At 43.9% G+C, this 20000-nt stretch overlaps 1 protein-coding gene across 2 annotated transcripts in view; it reads left to right on the top strand.

The window, feature by feature from the left end:
• The first annotated feature begins 3251 nt into the window (after positions 1-3251).
• The window catches only part of agbl4 (AGBL carboxypeptidase 4), a 384426-nt gene continuing 367677 nt past the window's right edge, over positions 3252-20000 (top strand). The window contains exons 1-2 of one of the 2 annotated variants that reach the window (XM_062556080.1): positions 3252-3339; positions 4269-4391. In XM_062556080.1, coding sequence (XP_062412064.1) covers positions 3309-3339; positions 4269-4391 — 154 coding nt within the window. In that variant the 5' untranslated portion in view covers positions 3252-3308. Of the gene's footprint in view, positions 3340-4265; positions 4392-20000 lie in introns of both variants that reach the window. The other variant, XM_062556078.1, reaches the window with a different exon arrangement.

Raw genomic sequence — 20000 nt, 5'->3', positions numbered from 1 at the left:
GATTATGAGTCTCTTTGTTTTATACATTATTAAAACCATATTTTAGCTGATCAAACAAGACGATATTTGAACGCAATCTGCATGTTAAAATGTCTTCCTTTGTCGTGTACACACTAAAAGCTCTCATAGAAATATCTTTATGCCATGATCGAAAGGAAATACAAAAAGAGATCCCACTTGTACACGAGACAAACATAGAACACATGGAATCTAGTGAGAAAAGAGATCCCACTTGTACATGAGACAAACATAGAACACGTGGAATCTTTTTTAAATTGTAGCACTAAAATACAAGAATAAAAAGGAAAGGCAAAGAGAGATCCCACTTGTACAACGAGACAAACATAGAACACGTGGAATCTAATGAGAAAAGATATCCCACTTGTACACGAGACAAACATAGAACACGTGGAATCTTTTCTGGTGATCTAATTGTAGCACTAAGAGATATGAAGGAAAGGGGTAAGGCCATAAGCCTGTAACACATGGTGTATGAATGCTGTGAGCCTGAAGCTGTGCCCGTCTCCTCCTTGGGCATCGCTAGCTTCTTCCCTTCCTGTCGTCCGTGTGCGCGCTGCACTTTCCTCCTGCCCCCAAGAGGGGTGTGTGTCCAGTTAATAGCAGCCTATTGACACGGGCCCATCTGTTGGGGTGGATCGCAGCCAGCAGAGCGAAAAGGCAGAGCCACAGCGATGCTCCTCGAAAACAATCTCTCAAACCAAGTGTGTGTGTGTGTGGGTATGTGTGTGTGTGTGTGTGTGCAGATATATATTTGAAGTGTCAGAGAGAGATGGGGATTATAAACAGAGCGTTGTGTTGTTCTCTTGCGAGCGGTAATACGTGCAGAAATAGTGACGCATATGAAGTGTGAGTCATATTAAAGCGATCTTTGAAGGATGCTCTCGAATACAAAAGAGTGATGGAAGGAGCTGAGGAAGAAGCTCATCGAGAAGATCGAGAAGAAGAGACACTGTCTTAAACACACACACACACACACACACACACACACACACACACACACACACACACACACAGACACACACACACACACACACACAGACACACAGACACACACACACACACACACACACACACACACACACACACACACACACACACACACACACACACACACACAGCCACACACTCTTGTCTAAGTCAGGACACAGTGTCTGTACACTAGGATGAGCTGTCACTTGAATCATGGAGTCGGCTGTTTGATTCCTCAGTCAGCTGCCCCCCCACCCCCTTCACTTGTGGCCCAGTCGTTCCCTCGGGCCCCCTGATTGCTGTCGCCATAGTGACTATATGTGTCTCTGTAAAGCCAGGGCAAAGATAGTCTCCTGTGTGCAGTCATTTCATTGCATGACCTCCCGTTCATTGAGGATGGCTCATACGAGCAGGTCTCTACACGGTCAAGCTAAAAAGGATTTTCCTGTACACACATCACAACACGGCCATGCATGAACTCAACCCACACGCAGCCAGGGCTACTACAGTGGTGGTTTCAACCCCACACAACACACAGGGCTACTAGGGAGGTGGTTTCAACCCCACACAACACACTGAAATTGTGAACACTTGAAACATATTAAAGAGGGAAAAAAAGCATGATTTATGGCATATGTGTTTCACATTCTTGTTAATATTTTAGGGGCGTTCATTGGCCAACATGCTGAGGTTTTCATCAGTTCTCACCGGACGCTTATTGTTTTTGATAGAACAGAAAAATGAGGTCTCGCGTGCATGGGAAGCAATTAAAATACGAGGATCAAAAAAGTGAACGGTACTTGTGTTTTGTATTCCATTATTAGATGCTCTCATTAAGTTATCTGGTTATTCTGCACACCTCCTGACTGAAGGTGTGTGTGGTGGAGAGAAACAGAGCATCTTCGACTAAAGCACAGTAAACTGTCAAAGACTTCTTTGGCATCACTAAACCTACTGACAACACACTGCCAATGTTTGTGAGCACATACAAAACATATTCAACCAAATTAAAAATCTGAGAGCAAGGGCAAGGAATAAAAAAAGCCAGCCTAATAAAGAATCTATATTTTTGCAAGCTATTTCATAATATGATTTGACATCCCTGCCAAACAAATGCAAAAGCATGGAGCCACTTAATTGTTGATGTTAGCAGATGACACACCATGAAAGACAGCTATTCAATTTTCAATTTAAAGGAGATATTGCACCACACAATTCTTCATAATTTAAAAAATAATCACACTACCCTGGCTGCTCAGCTGCATAGCCCAAATACGATCGCCGAAAAAAGAGAGAAAAAGAGATGCATTCAGAGAGAAAGAGAGAGAGGGAGAGAGAGAGTGAGAGAGATAGAGTGAGAGAGAGAGAGAGAGAGAGAGAGCATGTGTGTGTGTGTGTGTGTGTGTGTGTGTGTGTGTGTGTGTGTGTGTGTGTGTGTGTGTGTGTGTGTGTGTGAGTGTGTGTGTGTGTGTGTGTGTGGGGGGGGGGTCATTGCCAATTCTGTCTTATTAAATAGTGGCCCCCTCTTGGTCTCATTCATCTGGTTCATCTGGCACTCCGTCTAGAGCTTATAACCAGAAAATTACGCTGCGAAAACGTCTATATACCAAGGGGCTGATTGCAAGTCATATGGGTATTCATTTAAGCAGCTAATCAGGTGTTCTACTGGAAAACGAATATAGTCAGGCAAATAACACATGCTCCAATTGTTCTGTGACACACTCAAATTACTCTGTGTGTAATGGACATAGATGGTCTTGGAATAGACATTTTGGGAAATTTAATTTAATTTAGTTTCAAGGCTGTTTTTGTCAGGTTGTCTATTTTTTCTAGGGAAACAATTTTTTGTTGTAGCCTAGGCTCAAACTAATGATTCGCTCATGAAAATATATGATCAAATACAGGCTATTATAATTGTCTACACTACATGAAGCAAGAGGATAGGAGTTTCTTTGTCACTGTCACATACTTAATGCCTAGTCGATAATAACTTTGAGCGGGCTAATCAGCTCTGACATACAGTATAAGAGAGAAATTCACCTACAGCATTACAGTCGGGCCACTACAATTGCGGAAACATTCAACCAGCATTGTTTTGCTCTCTAAACTATTCAGCAGTATACTGTAGGTCGGTGACCACTAATATCCACCAAAGGCATCCGCGTAGATGGGGGTGCTGTAGCCTGGCACGCACCTGCTGCGGCTTCGATTACGTCAAAGCGTAACGCACCAGCTCTTCCTCCGGGTCACACGCCGTTACCGTGGAAACAGGCAACCAGCGTCTCTCGGGCAGTGTGTGGAGCGAATGGTAAAGGAAGATGGAGGAGATCCACAGAGACGTCGATACTGGTGTGTAATTTCATGCAAATTCTCGTTGCATCCATTATTCCCATATATCGACCTCCTATTAAAGCATGTGCGCGATTTTAGGAAAGTCTGGTTGGCCACAACCTTGCATGACGTAGGGCTCGACGTCGTTCGGCAACTCAGAGCATGGCAGAGATGTAAACAGTCCACTGCAGTTTGCTAGCAATCAGGCTAGCACAGTGGGTTGGTGGTTAGCTGCTTTCTCTCCCTTTATAAACGTAGCTTTCCTCGCAGTGATATTAATAGCCCATCCTCTTGCGATACACTGTTTTGTGCACCGTACACCCGGTCACTGGCAGGTCGACAAACCTTGCATGAAGTTCAGCACAGTAGCCTAGCCTGCGACCCACCACATAGTTCATCCACCTTATCTATCTATCTAATAGATACATGCAAATAATCCGGCTCCTCTTTCTTTCTTTCTTTGCTTTATTTCTTTGCTGTCACACTTAACATACCAACACCTCTGACTGTCCTCTGTGTTTAATTGGTCAAATTGAAAATATGAACACATAGGTTACTCCTTTGGCTAAGTAACAAGTAGACTAGGCTAAATACTAAGTTAAGTTAATATGACCTGATTTTGTGTCTGCTTTTCTGTTGTGACCTCCCCACAACTTTGCAGGCATTTTAAGTTGGAAATATGGATGTTCAGAATGAGATTGCCATTGTATTGTATGAAATATAACAGCATTAGGCTAGATGTATGTTGCATTTTCATGGGATTAACAAGTTCTACTTTTGCCATTGTTTTATTATTTCTCTCTTAGATAATCAGAGACATAGAATACACCTAGCTTCTGCAGTTAAATAAAATCATGTCAAAAACAAATCTCATCTTTTCCACTCCTTTTGTCTTGTGCTACTGTCGAGTGCCATGCTCAGAGACACATCTGCTGTTCTTGTAGCAGGGACGGAGACAGGAGGTGAGGATGCACTAGTGGGGAACGTGAGCAAGCTGGCCGTCTCCCCGCCAGGATACACGGGAGCCCCTCGGAAAGGCCACCTCACCTTTGATGCCTGCTTTGAGAGTGGTGAGGAATGACTTGTTCGTTTGCTTTACACAGGACTGAAGCTATGTGGAATCTATGTTTATTTACAGATTTACAGGCTGTACATTTACTTTCTTTACAAAATCATTGCATGCTTTACATTCATATTTTCACATGTACTGTAGCAGCGGATGCCTTTATCCAAAGCGACTTAGCTGTCAATTATATTACAAGCCAGGGCCATTGTCCTCAGTCAGAGCAACGCAGAGTTAAGTGCCTTGCTCAAGGGCACAATGGTGGAAGTCTGGAATTGAACTCACAACATTTCAGTCTATTGCATGCTAGTCCCGCTCCTTAGCCACTACACTGCCATCACTGTATGTTTCTTACACAAACTCTAGTCTCTAAATGTCAGAATGAAATAATACATATTGTAGCTGTCCACAGGTAAGTTGCAAGAAAATAGATATATTGAATCTGTTGTCTGAAATGGGTCACCCTCTATGTTTTATAGACAGGTAGCCTATAAGATTCAAGTGTTCATATCAAATATTTTACTTTCTCATGACCAGAGAGGCAAGGCAGTCCTGCTATTTTAGCTTAGATGTGTATGTGTGTACATTAGTGTGATCTCTAAATCTTGCTGTACAACTGTGCAGTGACAATTAAGGGACTCTTTTTTTTTTATTATTCAGTTATTAAATCTGACATCACAGGCCCAACAGCTCTTTTGTCCAAAAGCGTTTACTAGCGTAGCCAGCCGGTTGTCACAACCTGCAAACTTTGTCACCAACCATCACCTCCGTTTTAGTGTGGGTACAACAATCGCTTATCTGTAACAGAGTAAAGTGTAGTTGTGCAGTCGGATGATATAATCAAGGGTAACGTCCCGGCCTCTGCCAAAAATAGGATTTGTTAGGTTGAGGGAGCAAGTGCGTAGCAAAATGACCATTTTTCTTATAAGCTACTCTGAATAGCAAAAACATAAATACATCTTTTACTGTCAATGGGAAAAGAAGGAGCAGCTTAGGGAGCAGTTGGGCCTGGAAAAAGAATTATCGGCACATTATTGCATCACAACGTCAAGGACAGCTCCTGTATATCTCTGTAAAATCATGCCCCTGAGTGTAGCACTGTAGCTGTCTGGATGCCTCGTACCGACAGCACTTGGTGAGCTCAAGACACAGAGCTACTGTACGTGAAGCATTGCCAGAGTTTTCCTTTAACAACCAGATAGTGAGAATGCGTCACACTAGTCCATGGAACTATGGAGTGAGGACCTATGTGTTTCTGTATGTTCTGCACGGGCAGAGTGGAAAAAGACTCTCAGTGATGTTATGTTTTACTGTCATACAGGCAACCTTTGTTTTGATACAGTCTGATACAGTATGCCATTATGGTGTTAAATACTTGGAAGGTACAGTAGATAGATAGTGTAAGCATTTGATATCTGCCAATGCCCAGTAGCTAACGTTGTTATGTTTTTAGAAGATTGTAGTTGTCAAGAGTGTCACTAATACTATTGCTAGAGTATAACAGGGTATCTGCAGCTTGTTGCTTATTTGTGTTTAGTTTGTTTTTCCATGTGAAAATGTTATGATCTTTCCAGGGCAACCTTCCTGAGCCTTGCTAGCTGTCTGTCAAACAGCTCATCTTCTTTTCCTCTGACCCAGTAGGCTGCCTTTGTCATTTATTCTGTTTATTTTCTTATTGAAGGAATCATCATAGGTGCCAGTGGCACTGTACAATTCACTAATTAACCAACCCCAGTCATTCTCCTTAACGTCCTTCTGTGATCACGGGGAATATGAACGTGTGATTTTCGTGCTATTAATATTTCTGTTTTCCTTAAGTCATCTCTGATTATCCTGAGCAACACGAGCCTCTAATTGAATCAGGGCTGTTAAAGAGATGTTTATTCCCTGCGCGTTTGCGTGGGATGGATAGGAAAGCCATACGTTCCCGGTGGCACGCAGTTGAAGAAGCACTGTGGCTGTGATCTAGCAGTCAGTGCGGTGAGAAACACTGTGTTGTGCCATGTGATGAGGGATGGCTGAGCGCAAAGCAGGCCATTGTCACTGTGGATGGGCCTGTTAATGGGTAATTATCTACTCTGGAAGAGGAGGGGAGAGGAGAAAAAAAAGAGATAGAAAAAAACGCTTGACGTGAATAACTGTTCTTTTGCCTCGTCCGTCCTCGTCCGCTTGAAAACTGTAATTAAACAGATTTAATATTTTGAAGAATGCTTTGTAAATGGCCTTTGTTTGGCACTTTTGGGGTGGGAGAGGGGGGGTATTGATGGTGGGGTAATGAAAATAAAGTGCTTTTTCCTGACAAGGTCAAGTGGGCAGGAGCCTGCTGCCGAGGGCCGCGACTGACAGCGAGTCAACGAGCGCTTTTTGGAACACTCACAATATCATTCTCTGTCGAGAGATGAGGTGCAGGGTCTCCGCTAGATGAGACTTGCCTCTCATATACTTGACAGGCAAGCCACTCACGCACAGGTTTTTTTTTTTTTTTTTTCAGCGCTCAAGTTCAATTTGCCATTTCGGGTTTTTTTTTTTGTTCACATAGTTTTGTTTTGTCCAGATCTCTGTGTGGATAGCATTTCAAAAAGGACTCTCGTAAAAAGGAAATATTGCATTGCTGGTGTCTCTCCAACATGTCATTGAGCCCTCCAACATTGGGTATATAGTATAATTGGAAAGTTTGTGAAATGCATCCGAGTTGTTAGCCCTACTCCCAAAGACACTGCTGAGACATAACAAGTACAGTATACTGAAAAGGGCAAGCAAGACATCGAGACTGATGTTTTTATTTTTAGCAACATATTGAGTAAATGATATGCAATCGGTTTATTTTTCAAGCATATCTGGTACTAAACCACATTTGTTACTTTGAATTGACCAATGTACCTATAAATAATTAGAATATTATATCCTTATTTGCGTAAAAAGTTGCCCTGTTCTCCTCTGTGATGCCCTTGCAGTAGCCTGGACATTGATGAATGGCCACTGGGCTAGCAGACGTAGATCAGCTAACATATATGACATTAGGCCCAATGTCTATGAGCCTGCAGACGCTCCTGAATGATTTATGGAATTGATATTAATCTCTTTCCAGTAAATGCATTACTGAAGTTGGAAACGGAGAGGAATTGATGTTACTGCGCTAATGTCAAATTAATGTCCTGTTGCTGTTTCAGCAAAGCAAAACACTGCAGCTAAATGGCTTTAACCTTTTAGTGGCCGCGGAGGTACGAGAAAGGGAAATAATAAGATAGGATCTCTGGTAAAGTCCTTGTGTTGTGTGTGTATTTTTTTTCATGCTTGTTGTAATGTGCTGGTTGTGTCCTTTCATAACAGACCTTAGCCGCACCCTGGTGTAGTATTACTCTAATGATTCCTCTACCCGCAACATGCGGCATGATATGGAGGACACAAGAACATAGACCTCCTGTTTTGTCGATATTTCTGTTTCAGACTCTGTAACAATGTGCAATGCGGCTACTTCTCTCGGATGATGACCCATTCTCAAGGGTCCGGACCTGGACAGAATTTACTTACAACCCTGCTCCCGTTAAATGTGTATTAGTCTGTATACCTGATTTGATCTGGCACAGTAGATTTCAGTCTGAGAGTCAGAGATGTAGTTGGTATGCTGTCATCATCACTGCTGAAATGCTATAGGTTACAGTACTTGGAATGTGACACGTTAAATTGGAGATGGTGAGTTTAAGTGCTTTGCAGAAACAATCATAAAGCGTCACATTTGTGGAAAGTGTAATGTCTTCTTTGAAACCGAGCTCGCTACAAATGGCTCCATTTTCAATTTATTTATGAGGTGTGTAATTTGACAGCGACAGGCAGAACATTTGAATAATGGCTGCCATGCCTTGTGTACATTCAGCAGCGAACAGTATTCTAATGGCTCTTACATGATAGCTACCTGTACATGTATGCTGCTCCCACCCACTCTGCTCCCTAGCTTTTCTTGAGCATAATCTATTTCCAAGGCTAATGATGAGGATGAAAGGCTGCATCTGAATGGGAACAGTAGAGTGGTGTCAGCATCATGAGCTTCACTCGGCCCCATATAGGCTGGTTGTCAAGAGCCTCTGCTTATGGGAATGTCCTCCAACTGGGCTGGCCTGGTAATAAATTCTAATTGCTTCGGTAAAACACAGTATTGGTGGTGTGTTAGCTGTTTATCAAAGGTGGGAACCATCTGATTTGCATTTAGATGACGTATAATTCAAATTCCCATCAGTGGCCTGTAGATTAGGCCAATGTGTGACATGTTGTCAGCAGTGGAGAAGGGGTCCCGCAGGTTTCTTGCTTACACTATAAGGTCTCTATCTTATTTTTTCCCCCCTTTCTATTCATGAACTTAACAAAATGGACCCCATTATTCCTGGTTTGATAGTACTGGTACATAATGAACGTTTCCTCAAGGCGTCATTAAAATCATATTGATGCCTCACTAGATATAGCGGTGTCAGGCACATTATGTAAATGTGTGCGGTATCTTGAATGCAAATGAGTGTTAATGGGTGTAATTAGCACTTTGGCCATTCGTTTTTTTACCACGCTGCTGTTTGTTTATTAAGTGATATATGTTTAAGTATTTGTATCAATCATTTGTTTTGTTTATTTTTATTTTTTTCCCCTGTGAGGAGTGGAGAAACTAGCAGGCGGCTCCTAATCGTATGTGTTTACATTAGATGGGGGACATTTTGATGTGAGATATCGTTAGAAAAGCACTGTAAGCCTGTGCAAATGGAGCCTGAAAGCTTGCCTATCTATTTCATTCTTTTTTTTCAAAATGGTAGTACCGATTTGAAGGATGTGCTCATCCCCATGCTATTATATTCAGGATGTTACCCTGAAGACAATAGGGCTACAGCAATGACATTTTCTGTAGGTTAGATCCCTGATAGTCATTGGTATGACGTGACATGTACTGTATAGCATCGTTTTGTGTACTGTGTGGCTTTTCTGATCTGCACTGCGAGCACCACCATGGCAGCACAGGCACACAGGGGGCCCCCCACACCCCGCCCCTGCCCGCCCTGCCAGCGAGCGCTCGTTTAAAGCCCACACTGTCTTACATATTCAATATAGTCTTTTATCAGGACCCATCAGCCTGCTCACGCGTCCAGCAAGGTGGCATCTGTCAGATAAGGTGTAGAGAAGAGGTATCTGTTAAATGAGTCACTTTTACAAGCACACAAAGCAAAATGAGCAACAAGCCACAAAGGAGGGACAAAAAAAAATAGAAAACAACTTCCTCAGCCTTTTGCAGTCTCTCAGCTGATATTCGCACACCCCCCCCCCCCCATGTCAGAAAGCCATTGGAGAGGTATTGCAGTCAAAATTACTGTCCATTTGTTTCGTGCAAAATAACACAGAGGCCTGGGCGTAATTTTCAATCAGATTGTGTTGTTGTGTTGTTTGGGCGGTATATTGGTTTCATATATCGTCTGGTTGATATCAATCGTGTCTGTGCGCTCTGTTAACAGAATGCTTTTCAGCGTTATTGCACCCAGTGATCTCATCGGTTTGGCGAGATTATGACCGTACGAACTGGAGAGGAATTACTTGTAAAACGCGGCGGGGGGGGGTGAGAGGCAGGCAGGCAGGCAGGCAGGGCAGGGGAACAGAACAGCACACAGTTGCACAGGGAGGGACGTGCACCCCAGGGCTGGGAGATATGGACCAGAATTCATATCCCTTGTACTTTTAGCCTGACTGGTGATAAATAGTCCATGTTCAGTTTACACTGAGCAGCTGAAATGCTGCACTCTTACATACCGTTTCATTGGAACATGCCATATGTTATCTTAATGCAGCGGACGTAGTTTGGAAACAAAATAGAACATTCAAGCACTGTTTTTGTTTTTCTTGTTGAAAGGGCCTATACGATACCATTTTTTTTTACAATGTTGAGTCAGACTCACATGTGAAATGTCACAAGCACAATATCAAAATAACAAGCAAAGACAGGGTTTCCTTCAACGCTTGAAAATATGTAGAACTACAGTATGTATTAATGCTGCGCCTCACACATTGTGTGTGTGTGTGTGTGTGTGTGTGTGTGTGTGTGTGTGTGTGTGTGTGTGTGTGTGTGTGTGTGTGTGTGTGTGTGTGTGTGTGTGTGTGTGTGTGTGTGTGTGTGTGTGTGTGTGTGTGTGTGTGTGAGTGAGTGATGGCGTGCTCATGAGCACATATGAATATGGTTTTCTGTCGGTGTAAGCGGTATTGTCTAGTTTTTATATCTCTTTTTGAAAATGTACAGATATATTTTCATACACCGATGCAGCGCTCAGCCCTAGGGCACGCAGAGAAAATAAGAAATGTCACCCAAGAGGTGTCATCACTCCGGGCCTCTTATTAATTGTGCTGTGTTGCGGGGCGCACATGTGACTCTTTATCTCCTCGGCCCAGGTTCCGCGAGCAGGATTATGCAGTCCCTACCGAATGAGCGCCGTGCCGGGCCGCCCGAACGTGGCCATCGCTCCGTGACCACCAGATGATTGTTATCTTGTGCCCTGTCTCGTGTGATGCATGGGAGGATTATGGCATTAGCCTGCTGCACATAAGAACTGCACTGGTGGCCTGGCCAGCCGGGGGACCAACCCATGGATCTAAACAACGCGCGCTCTGTTTATGGTGGTTATTCAGGTGGTCATTTGTAACCAGTGACCTTTCCCGTAGTTTCATAGATCAACCAGATGGTGGTGGCCATTTGAAAGTGGATGGTTTATGTTGCAGTAACCTCCAGGATCCTCTCTCTCTCTGCAGTTGCACTGAGGCAGTGGAAATGGTGATGTACTAAGGGTCAGGCTGTTGATTGCGGTCACGCTAGAGTGCCACAGAGTACTAAAAGTCTTTTCTGGTATATTATCAAACACACACAGAGAGAGGGAAAAAGTGTGATACTACGCACAAATACAGCAATGACTGCCGCAATGGTGCAATGTGTTGCAATCCCTATAACGTGAGAGTTGATACTGCTTACATTTCTTTCTTATATCAAATGCTTCTGTGATGTCCCCAGAAATCTTTTTTTTTTTTCCCTTTCATTTTTAGTTTGATAACATTTCTTAGAAGTGTGATAGCCTTGGTACCATTTGACCCCCCAGTGGTCGGCACATTTGGCATATGCCCCCCCCCCCCCCCCCCCAGCATCTAGCATCTGCCTGTGCTTCCTGCCTGCTATTTGGCTTACAAGGTGCAGCATGTCCAGCATATCTTAGCACAGAAGTTGCTGTCACAAGCATTTCACTGGACATTGCATCTGTTTTGTGTCACGGTATGATGAGACAGAGATGGCAGCGTCTTGCTTGAGTTGGGCTCTCTGTTGTGACTGACCAACCCGACAGCCCTGGACTTGTGATGAACATTAGCAGCTGTTGCTTGTTGGCTAACATCTGAAGCGAGCAGTACACTAAACTCTCAGCCACTGGTTATTATTAAGGAAATACACAGTCATGTGTTTCATGGATTCTGGGGCCTTCTGCCCATGTTCTGCTGCAGACAGCTTTGTGGCCAGTGACTGTTTGTGTTTATTTTCTGTCCAGAGTAAATGTCTGTTCTTGATTGGGGTGGGAGACTAGTGGCCCTAGGCTAGTCTCCTATCTAACGCCTGGTGCATTGCGATGCCAAGCAGACGGCAACGTGTCTTTGCTAGTTTGTGACCAAAGTAGTTTTTCGTCCAGCGTGCATGTTGACTAAATTAGCAAATCAACTTCCGCACCCATGGGTGTGTCAGTACAAAATAGCAAGGTGTGGTCAAGGCCACTGATCGTGAATTGCTTTTTTGATCACTGGATATGGTTATGCCACTGACCAAGAAAAACCTAGTCTAGAACAAAAGAGGACATTATTTCACAGATATTTTGAGAAGGTATAATCAAGAAATGTAGCTAATGATCTGCCTAGTGGCCAGAGCCAACACAGAGAGAATTGCTGTGCTTGGCTGAATGTCCTCTGGATTTATACACTCATTTGAATGTTATTGGGGTAAGTGTTGTTTTCATTCTTGTTATGTATTTGATTATAGCCCCATGTCAGTCAGTACTAATCAGCAAGAAACTAATTGTGAGACTTTTGTTTTGTTGTTCCTATGAGCTCAGTATACCAGGTAAGTGCAGAAGAAGTGTATTCTCTTCTCGTCATACACACAAACACCTGTTTCAGCAAACCAAGCTTGGGTGGAATCTTGCTGTTGCATAGATGGTGGCGTTTGCAAGCATATTCCTTCTGTAGAGATGTGTTCACTCGTCGTTAGGCCTATGGTAGCAACACACCATGCTTAAAGTGCTCTTGCTTTTAAAGGGAATGAGAGAAGGCGCTTTCATTGGTTTTCATCATCGTGAAAATAGCAACAATGGACTTGGACACAACCTAAAGGCACTTACTGTATACCTTACGCTTCAGATCATCAGAATTCAGGGCCCTAAGTGTTCTTTTTCATTTTCATAGCCACCAAACCAATGTGGCCTGGTTGGGTTGAGCAAACGATATAGAATATCAGTAACTCGCTAAGTGGCGGAGTTTTATTCCTGAAGCCAAGTGGACTTGACAAGTAGCCAGAGGCTTATTTTGACTCTTGAGAACATACCGAGGAACGCTTTGCATCGAGAGCCCCAAAGCAAAAAGAAGAGGAAGCTGATTGCAGATTAGGAGACTGCTGTGAGTGTTTTTACAAAGTCAAAGAGAACCACTAGTAGGCAGGTCTGGACATACAGTAGTGTATAATTGACTTGCTGTAAATAATAGCCCCATGTGAGTAAAAAAAAAAAAACAATACTCCCTGCTCGTGAAGAACCAGTAGCCTTCGGTTAGTTCTGAGAACCAGGATGTGATGCGTTATATCTTTGGGTTACCGCTGAGAGGCAGGATGTGAGGTCAGCCCAGAGGGACACCAGCCAGGCCAGTATTCACCTCCGAGGGAGTTTGTTAGTGGCAGACAGTGGAGTTTAGCGTGCTACTGCAGCTAGCCCTCCGGCAGGTGTAGACGTGATTGGTTAAAGGCTGTAGATGGTGCATGAGAAGCCGTGTTTTTGGGAGTCGTCCTGCGCGGGCGGCTCACGCGCGAGTGTCCTTGTGTCCTTGTGCTCTCTGCGGCGCCATTGTAGTCAGAGCGCAGCACAAAAGTGGGTTGCCAGAAAAAGGAGCAGTCTGCTTTTCCTGTTTGCTTAGGTGTAAAAGCAACATGCTGCCAATCTGCTGTGCTAAACATAACCCGGCGCTGTCACTGATACTGCTGATTCGGCCCGTTTCAATCAGCAGGCCTCCTCATCCAGGTGATGGAACGCATTAGCAACAACGGCAAAGAGTGATTTAGCTGATATTTTTATAATTCCCACCAAGGACAAAAATGAATGCATCCGTGAGACATTATGCTTAGTTAGAAAAAAACAGTAAGATATGGGGGGGGGGGGGGGGGGTGGGGGGGAGCTTCCAGCCATTGCGACAGACATGCTTTGTGGATTTTAAATTATTCACTTTAACGATAATGGATGAAAAAAAAAGTCTTTACACAAATCGGTGAACAAAAGGAATTCACAGAAAACGTGTGTGTGCGTTTTGAGTAGAGAGGTTGGGGTGTGTGTGTGTGTGTGTGTGTGTGTGTGTGCGCACGTGCGACTTTGGCGGAGAAATTGCTAATGAGGACAAACACAGTGGAAAAATCCTCCACTCTTCACTGCTTATGAGGCTTTAATTGTGGTTTTTTTCACTTTTCACTCTCTTTCTGTCTCTCTCTCTCTCTCTCTCTCCCCACTGTAATGTTTCTCCCTCTATTTAGTGTTTCCGTTCTCGATTTATAGAGCCCCAAATCCACGCTCTTTTATAGCCTCCCCTAATCAACATCCAGAAGAAGAGAAGAGAGAAGCGAGCGCGTAGAGAAGGACAAGCTACGGAGGACGAAGATGGGCCGTGAAGTGTGAACTGGGAAAGTGAAGATTAGCACGGGAACTCTAGAGTGCATCTGAGTCCCACTCTGATTAAAGAAGAGGCCCAGATTTGCCCAATCAAGGCCTCTTTGTGCCAAGTGGACGGTGGTGCTCGGAGTGGCATGAAGGTGGTCCCGTCAAGTGTTTACTGCGTCGGATTGGGAAGTGTCCGGGTGTGTATCTTGCTGTTCAGACATCCTATCCCTAAGCATTTTGCAAATCGAGATTCCTTCCCTTTGTTATGCGCATAGAAATGACTGTTATTGCATCCATATCAAGATAGACCGCACCTGCAGTGCTTGCTTGTTTAGTTTGCCTTCTTTAATTGTACCCAGTACGGGCCGCCTTGCAGTGACCAACTCCCATAACACTGATTGATTGTTTGCATTGCAAAAGTATTCAGAACAACAGCAGTGAAAATGTTCACTGCATAAGAATATATTTTCAGATAATTCTGCAAGCAACATATAGATTTTAATCACGCTACGCACCAGGACCCCATTTGAGCCAGATGGCACAGATTGTGCTTTGCATCCTTATTGGTTCAGTTTTCGTGGGGTGTACTTGGGGTGTACTTTGTTTGTGTGAAGTCCAAGCTGTGACATTGAGTAAAGGTCTGCGAGGAGAGAAGGTCTCGGCGTGAGAGTGTGGTGATTCCGAGACGCCGTTAAGGCCCCAGCGTCTACATTACTCCTCCATTCCCTCCTCTCATCAGCTGATTTTCCCCCAACTGCGCCGCCTCTTTTCTCCCTGCTCGTAGTTGAGGACAGAATATGGAGATAAATTTGGACTGTCAAGTCAGACTAGTCCAGACCATATATTTTGATATATCCTATTTATCAGCCATTTATAACCATAAGAATTTATTTTTTTATTATTATCGTATTTTGTTGCCCCTGGCACTCGCTCTCTCTCTTTCTCTTCTCCTCTTCCCCCATTCTCTCTCTTTCCACCTCTCTCTCCATCCCCCTCTCTCTCTCTCCTAGTCTTTTTGTCATTTTTATTCCCTTTTATGTCTATTCTGATGGCCAATCCACTGCTGTTATATTGGTCTGGCCCTGGGCTGAAGGGGGGAGAGAGCCTGTGCTGAGGGGACCTGCTCCCCCATAACCCCCCCCCCCCCTCCCACTTCCTTAAACTCCAGCCACTCCTCTGGCGTCTCCAAGGACATAAGCAATGTGTGTTTTTATAGCTCCTCATCCCCCCTCACACACACACACACACACACACACACAGATGTACACACAGATACAAACACACACACAGATACACACACATGCACAGAAACACACACATGCACAGAAACACACACACATGCACAGAAACACACACACACACACACACACACACACACACACAGATATACACCAGCGCACTTTCCTCTCCACCTCCCTCTCCCTTTCTCGTCACGGTGCCATCTTTAATAGACCCGTAACCACGCCGACAGCTTGACTGTGCCTTTCCGGGCCGTGCGGCGCGCGTCTCTCTGCAGTGGCGTAGCGTAGCGTAGCGCTGGCTTTGGGGGCGGCTCTGTTGCCGGGGGCACCGAGGTTATCGCAAACCGGCCCGGCCGCTAGAGCGAGGCACGGGAGGCGAGGTGGCGATATGCACGGCGTGCGAATCGCTGTGCGGACGGACGGAACAGGTGATAATCCCGGCTGACACGAGAACTGCTTGGTCCAATCAGCTGCAGCTCCCTGGGCCTGTCCACTGGGCCGCCAGCCACTACCTGTGACCAAATAAACCTGTTTTCCCCACACAGAACTCTATACTCTATTATATATAACAAGATAGAATATACAGTCATTTCTTGTGTATTAACCACATTGTGTATAAGCCACAGGACAGTGTTTTATGCTTAAAGTTAAGAAAACAAAGCCATATTGATACCATATTAACTAGAAATTAAAAGAAACAAAGCCATATTGATACCATATTAACTGCCCCCATGTATTAGCCTCATAGCTGTAGAAATTTTGCAAAATCAATGTATAAGCTGTGGCTAATAGTTGGGAAATTACGGTAACATAATATCTATTATATATGAATGTATACTTTTCATTTGCTGGCTAGTGAGTAGTGAGATGCATGTCTTGTTAATCACTGTTTTGTTTGTAAGCAGTTGTTATACTGTATGCTGGTTTTGCATTGCCGTGAATGGCCTGGTGATTTGATGGCCAAACAAATCCAGTAATATGTAGTTTGCAGGATAGCAGTTAGAAAGATAATATAACTCTAGCAGTTTCACTATCAGCAGTTTGACTGTGTAGGGTTGATAAAGGTTGATTTGAGTGACTGTTTCTCCTGCGGGCTCATTTACAGCTAGTGTGGAATTGGCTCCCTGCATATGGAGCAGGTCTTTACCGGTTTTAAATGCCGTCTCCCTCGTCTAATGGAATCCTCTGGGGCTCATATTGCACTCCTGCTTTGTGCCATCTAGTTTGCAGTTATTAGCGCAGGGTTAACCCCGCGCACAACACTTTCTTTTTTCAAGTAAATGGAATCTGTCTGGCTTAGGCCGGACACTGACCCCTATTATGAGAGACTCAAACAAATCACTGTTGCCCCACCATTTTCCCAAGGAGTAATGGGTTGTGATTATATGTGTGTGTGTGTGTGTGTGTGTGTGTGTGTGTGTGTGTGTGTGTGTGTGTGTGTGTGTAAGAGAGAGAGCGAGTGAGTTTCTGATAGAAAAAAGGTTGTATGTGTTTGTGAGACTGTGTGTGTGTGTGTGTGTGTGTATTTTGCGAAGAGCAGTCTCTTGGTCTCTGACACATGCTCTATATCACTATATTCTATTTGGGGTCTGAAAGTTCTAACTCTGCTGAGGTCTTCGCTGTGCCCTTAGTGGCCCTAATCAAGACATATTTCTATTTCACTATACGAGCAGAGATGAAATGCAAGCGCCGGTGGAAGTGTTGCAGCCACTATTGCAATGGAAAATTCAGAAAGTGTGTGTGTGTGTGTGTGTGTGTGTGTCTTTATGTCTGTATGTTTATGTCACGTCTGATCGGTGGTATAGGGGCCTCAGCCTCTGTTGCAATGTGAAATTCAGATAGGGATGTGTGTGTGTCTGTGTGTGTGTGTGTGTGTGTGTGTGTGTGTGTGTGTGTGTGTGTTTGTGTGTGTGTGTGTGTGTGTGTGTGTGTGTGTGTGTGTGTGTGTGTGTGTGTGTGTGTGTGTGTGTGTGTGTGTGTGTGTGTGTGTGTGTGTGTGTGTGTGTGTGTGTTTTTGTGTGCTTGTGTGTGTGTGAGTGTGTCACGTCTGATCGGTGGTCATGGGGGAAAATGGTGAAGATTTGTAACGCTTTACCGATTCATGTTTTTAAAGCTGCTTCTGGTGATTCGCTGATTTATTTAAAATGCCTGCTTTCAGATGAAGTTCATTGATGTGCCAGGTTTTGTTTGATATCACACATATATATTTATGCGCTGAATGTGTTTGTGGATTTGATTGGCTGACCCTGCAATGGAGAAGAGTGTTGATGGAGCAGAGCGGGGTCTGATTGGCACAGTGTCAGTTGCTCTTACAGAAGAGCTGGAAAATTGGCCCACGCAGGTTTCAGCGCTGTGGCCTGAATGTAAGTAAAAAGGGAATCTCTGCAGGCCTGCCTTTGATGACACTATAGTTTACATAGAGCCTTGAATGACAGCATCATGTAGACGCACACGCTGAAGCAGTCTAGCAAGCCCATTGATTTATAGTTGATGTGAAGGTACAAGCTGCTGTATGTCAGCTATGATTAGATGAAGGCCTATTTGAGGCCTTTTTGAAGATCTGTCTGCTATACGGTACACTATACTGTCCATATAGCAAGGCGCGAGAACAGAAAGATTGTGGATTTGTTTCTTATGCATACGCTACAAACATGCAATATTTGTGTTGTGCTAATTAAAGGATGGCCTTAATACAATGGCTAACTACTGCTTTAGCTAGAATAAGCTAAAAATGAGCAAGTTGCAAAAACATGATAATTGGTTTGTTTCTTAGGCATGAAGGCCTACTATATGCCTACTGTATATGGTTGACCTTGGTGGTTGAGGTGGCGTGTTTTCAGTGGTCAGATGTGACTTGGACCGTGTTCATTTTTACAGCCAATATTAAAGGAAAGTGGCAACTTTTTGGGAAATGTGCTTATTTGCCATCTACTCCAGAGTTAAAGGCACAAGCTGGCTTTTGGAGACTTTAGCTTATTCACTGTATTTCCTGCACCTCATAATAGTAACAAAACATTTTCCTCTTTACATGCTGTGATTTGTATAGTTGCAACATGTCCAAATAACAATGTCAAATGAGACACTGCCATTTTGTACACATACACTTGGAACTATGTTTTCATTCAGGAGAAGCACTGCTCCTTGGGGTTTGAAGAAGTAACTCTACAGCTTTTTATTATTATTTATATACTTGTATTATTATTGAGAGATGTAGGCTATTCAAGGCACCTGTGCTAAGCTAGACTAGAGATGAGTGCATCAGATCCAGTAACAACAACACACACACACACACACACACACACACACACACATAGATGAGACGGGTGTGTTTCGACGTATCTACGTCTGTTGAATATGGTGAATAAGCTAAAGTCCCAAACAGTGTGTGTGTTCCGTTAAGATAAGAGGACACACATCCTGCTCCTCTCTGTGTGTGCTATAACCCAGTGCGACACCGCTAGCCCAGCTTGAAGACAGTCATAGTCACATGAGTTGGTCATTTATCTAAAACAGCTAAATGTATTATTCATTTTGCTTTGTGTTTTTATTATTACATGTACATTATTTTGGGTGAAATGTCAAGCTCCATACATTATTTATAATTTAACTAAGTGCTTCTGTAGAAAACATGCCAATCACTGAAATGAATTTATGTCTTTAAAAAACTAGTATTTCATAACAGTTGGTCCAGTCTGTAAGCTGTTCCGTTTGCTGTACTTATTGACTGCACAATGCACACTTAATAGGTACACCTTAACAAGGGCCTTGGTAGTATATACTGTAGAGTGGCCAAGACAGGTTCACCGGTTGTTAACTCAGCTGATGTTCTTGTAATAATAACCAATGTGGCCTGAAGCAAGACAGTATTTGTGTCTGTACTGTATCTTCCCCATAGCTGGCTGATAAAGAAAGAAGTGGTGCCACGAATAAACATGGCTGTTGTTGTTCCCTCCTCTCAGAGACAGTTGAAACAGTGTGGTGATAAGAGGGGCCTCCAGCCAGTGTTGTGTCAGGCCGCTGAGGTGGTCGGTCTCCTAAACGCTGATGAATGATGGTGGTGTGGAGTCTCATTAGAGAGGCGGAGGACATTAAGAGAAGAGGAAGAAACAAAAGGGAAGCTCGTGTTTGGATGTCTTTTTTAGTTCCTCCCAAGTGGAAGGCCATGGGATGCTTTTAAATGAGCATCAGCTTCATAAAAGAGCATCTGGCGAACAGTTAGAGTCAACTGTATCACATGCATGTCTAATCTACTTAGGAAAACATCTAGTTTATTTTATGTGTGTGTGTGTGTGTGTGTGTGAGTGTGTGTGTGTTGTTTGCTGTGGGTTGTTAAAGGGCCCTGAGGACTGGACAGAACTGTGGTGCGAGCCTCTGGTGTGTGGACCTCCCTGCCCGCTGCTCCAGAGGGCGAGGCGCTGTTTAGTGGACTCTGTGCTCGCAAACTGCCCGTAAGGAGCCGGCGAACTTTGGGAT

Source organism: Sardina pilchardus, chromosome 15 (assembly GCF_963854185.1).
Source record: "Sardina pilchardus chromosome 15, fSarPil1.1, whole genome shotgun sequence".
Taxonomy (NCBI): Eukaryota; Metazoa; Chordata; class Actinopteri; order Clupeiformes; family Clupeidae; genus Sardina; species Sardina pilchardus.
Note: the sequence above shows the minus strand (reverse complement) of the source record. Positions and strands in the feature narration are given on the sequence as shown.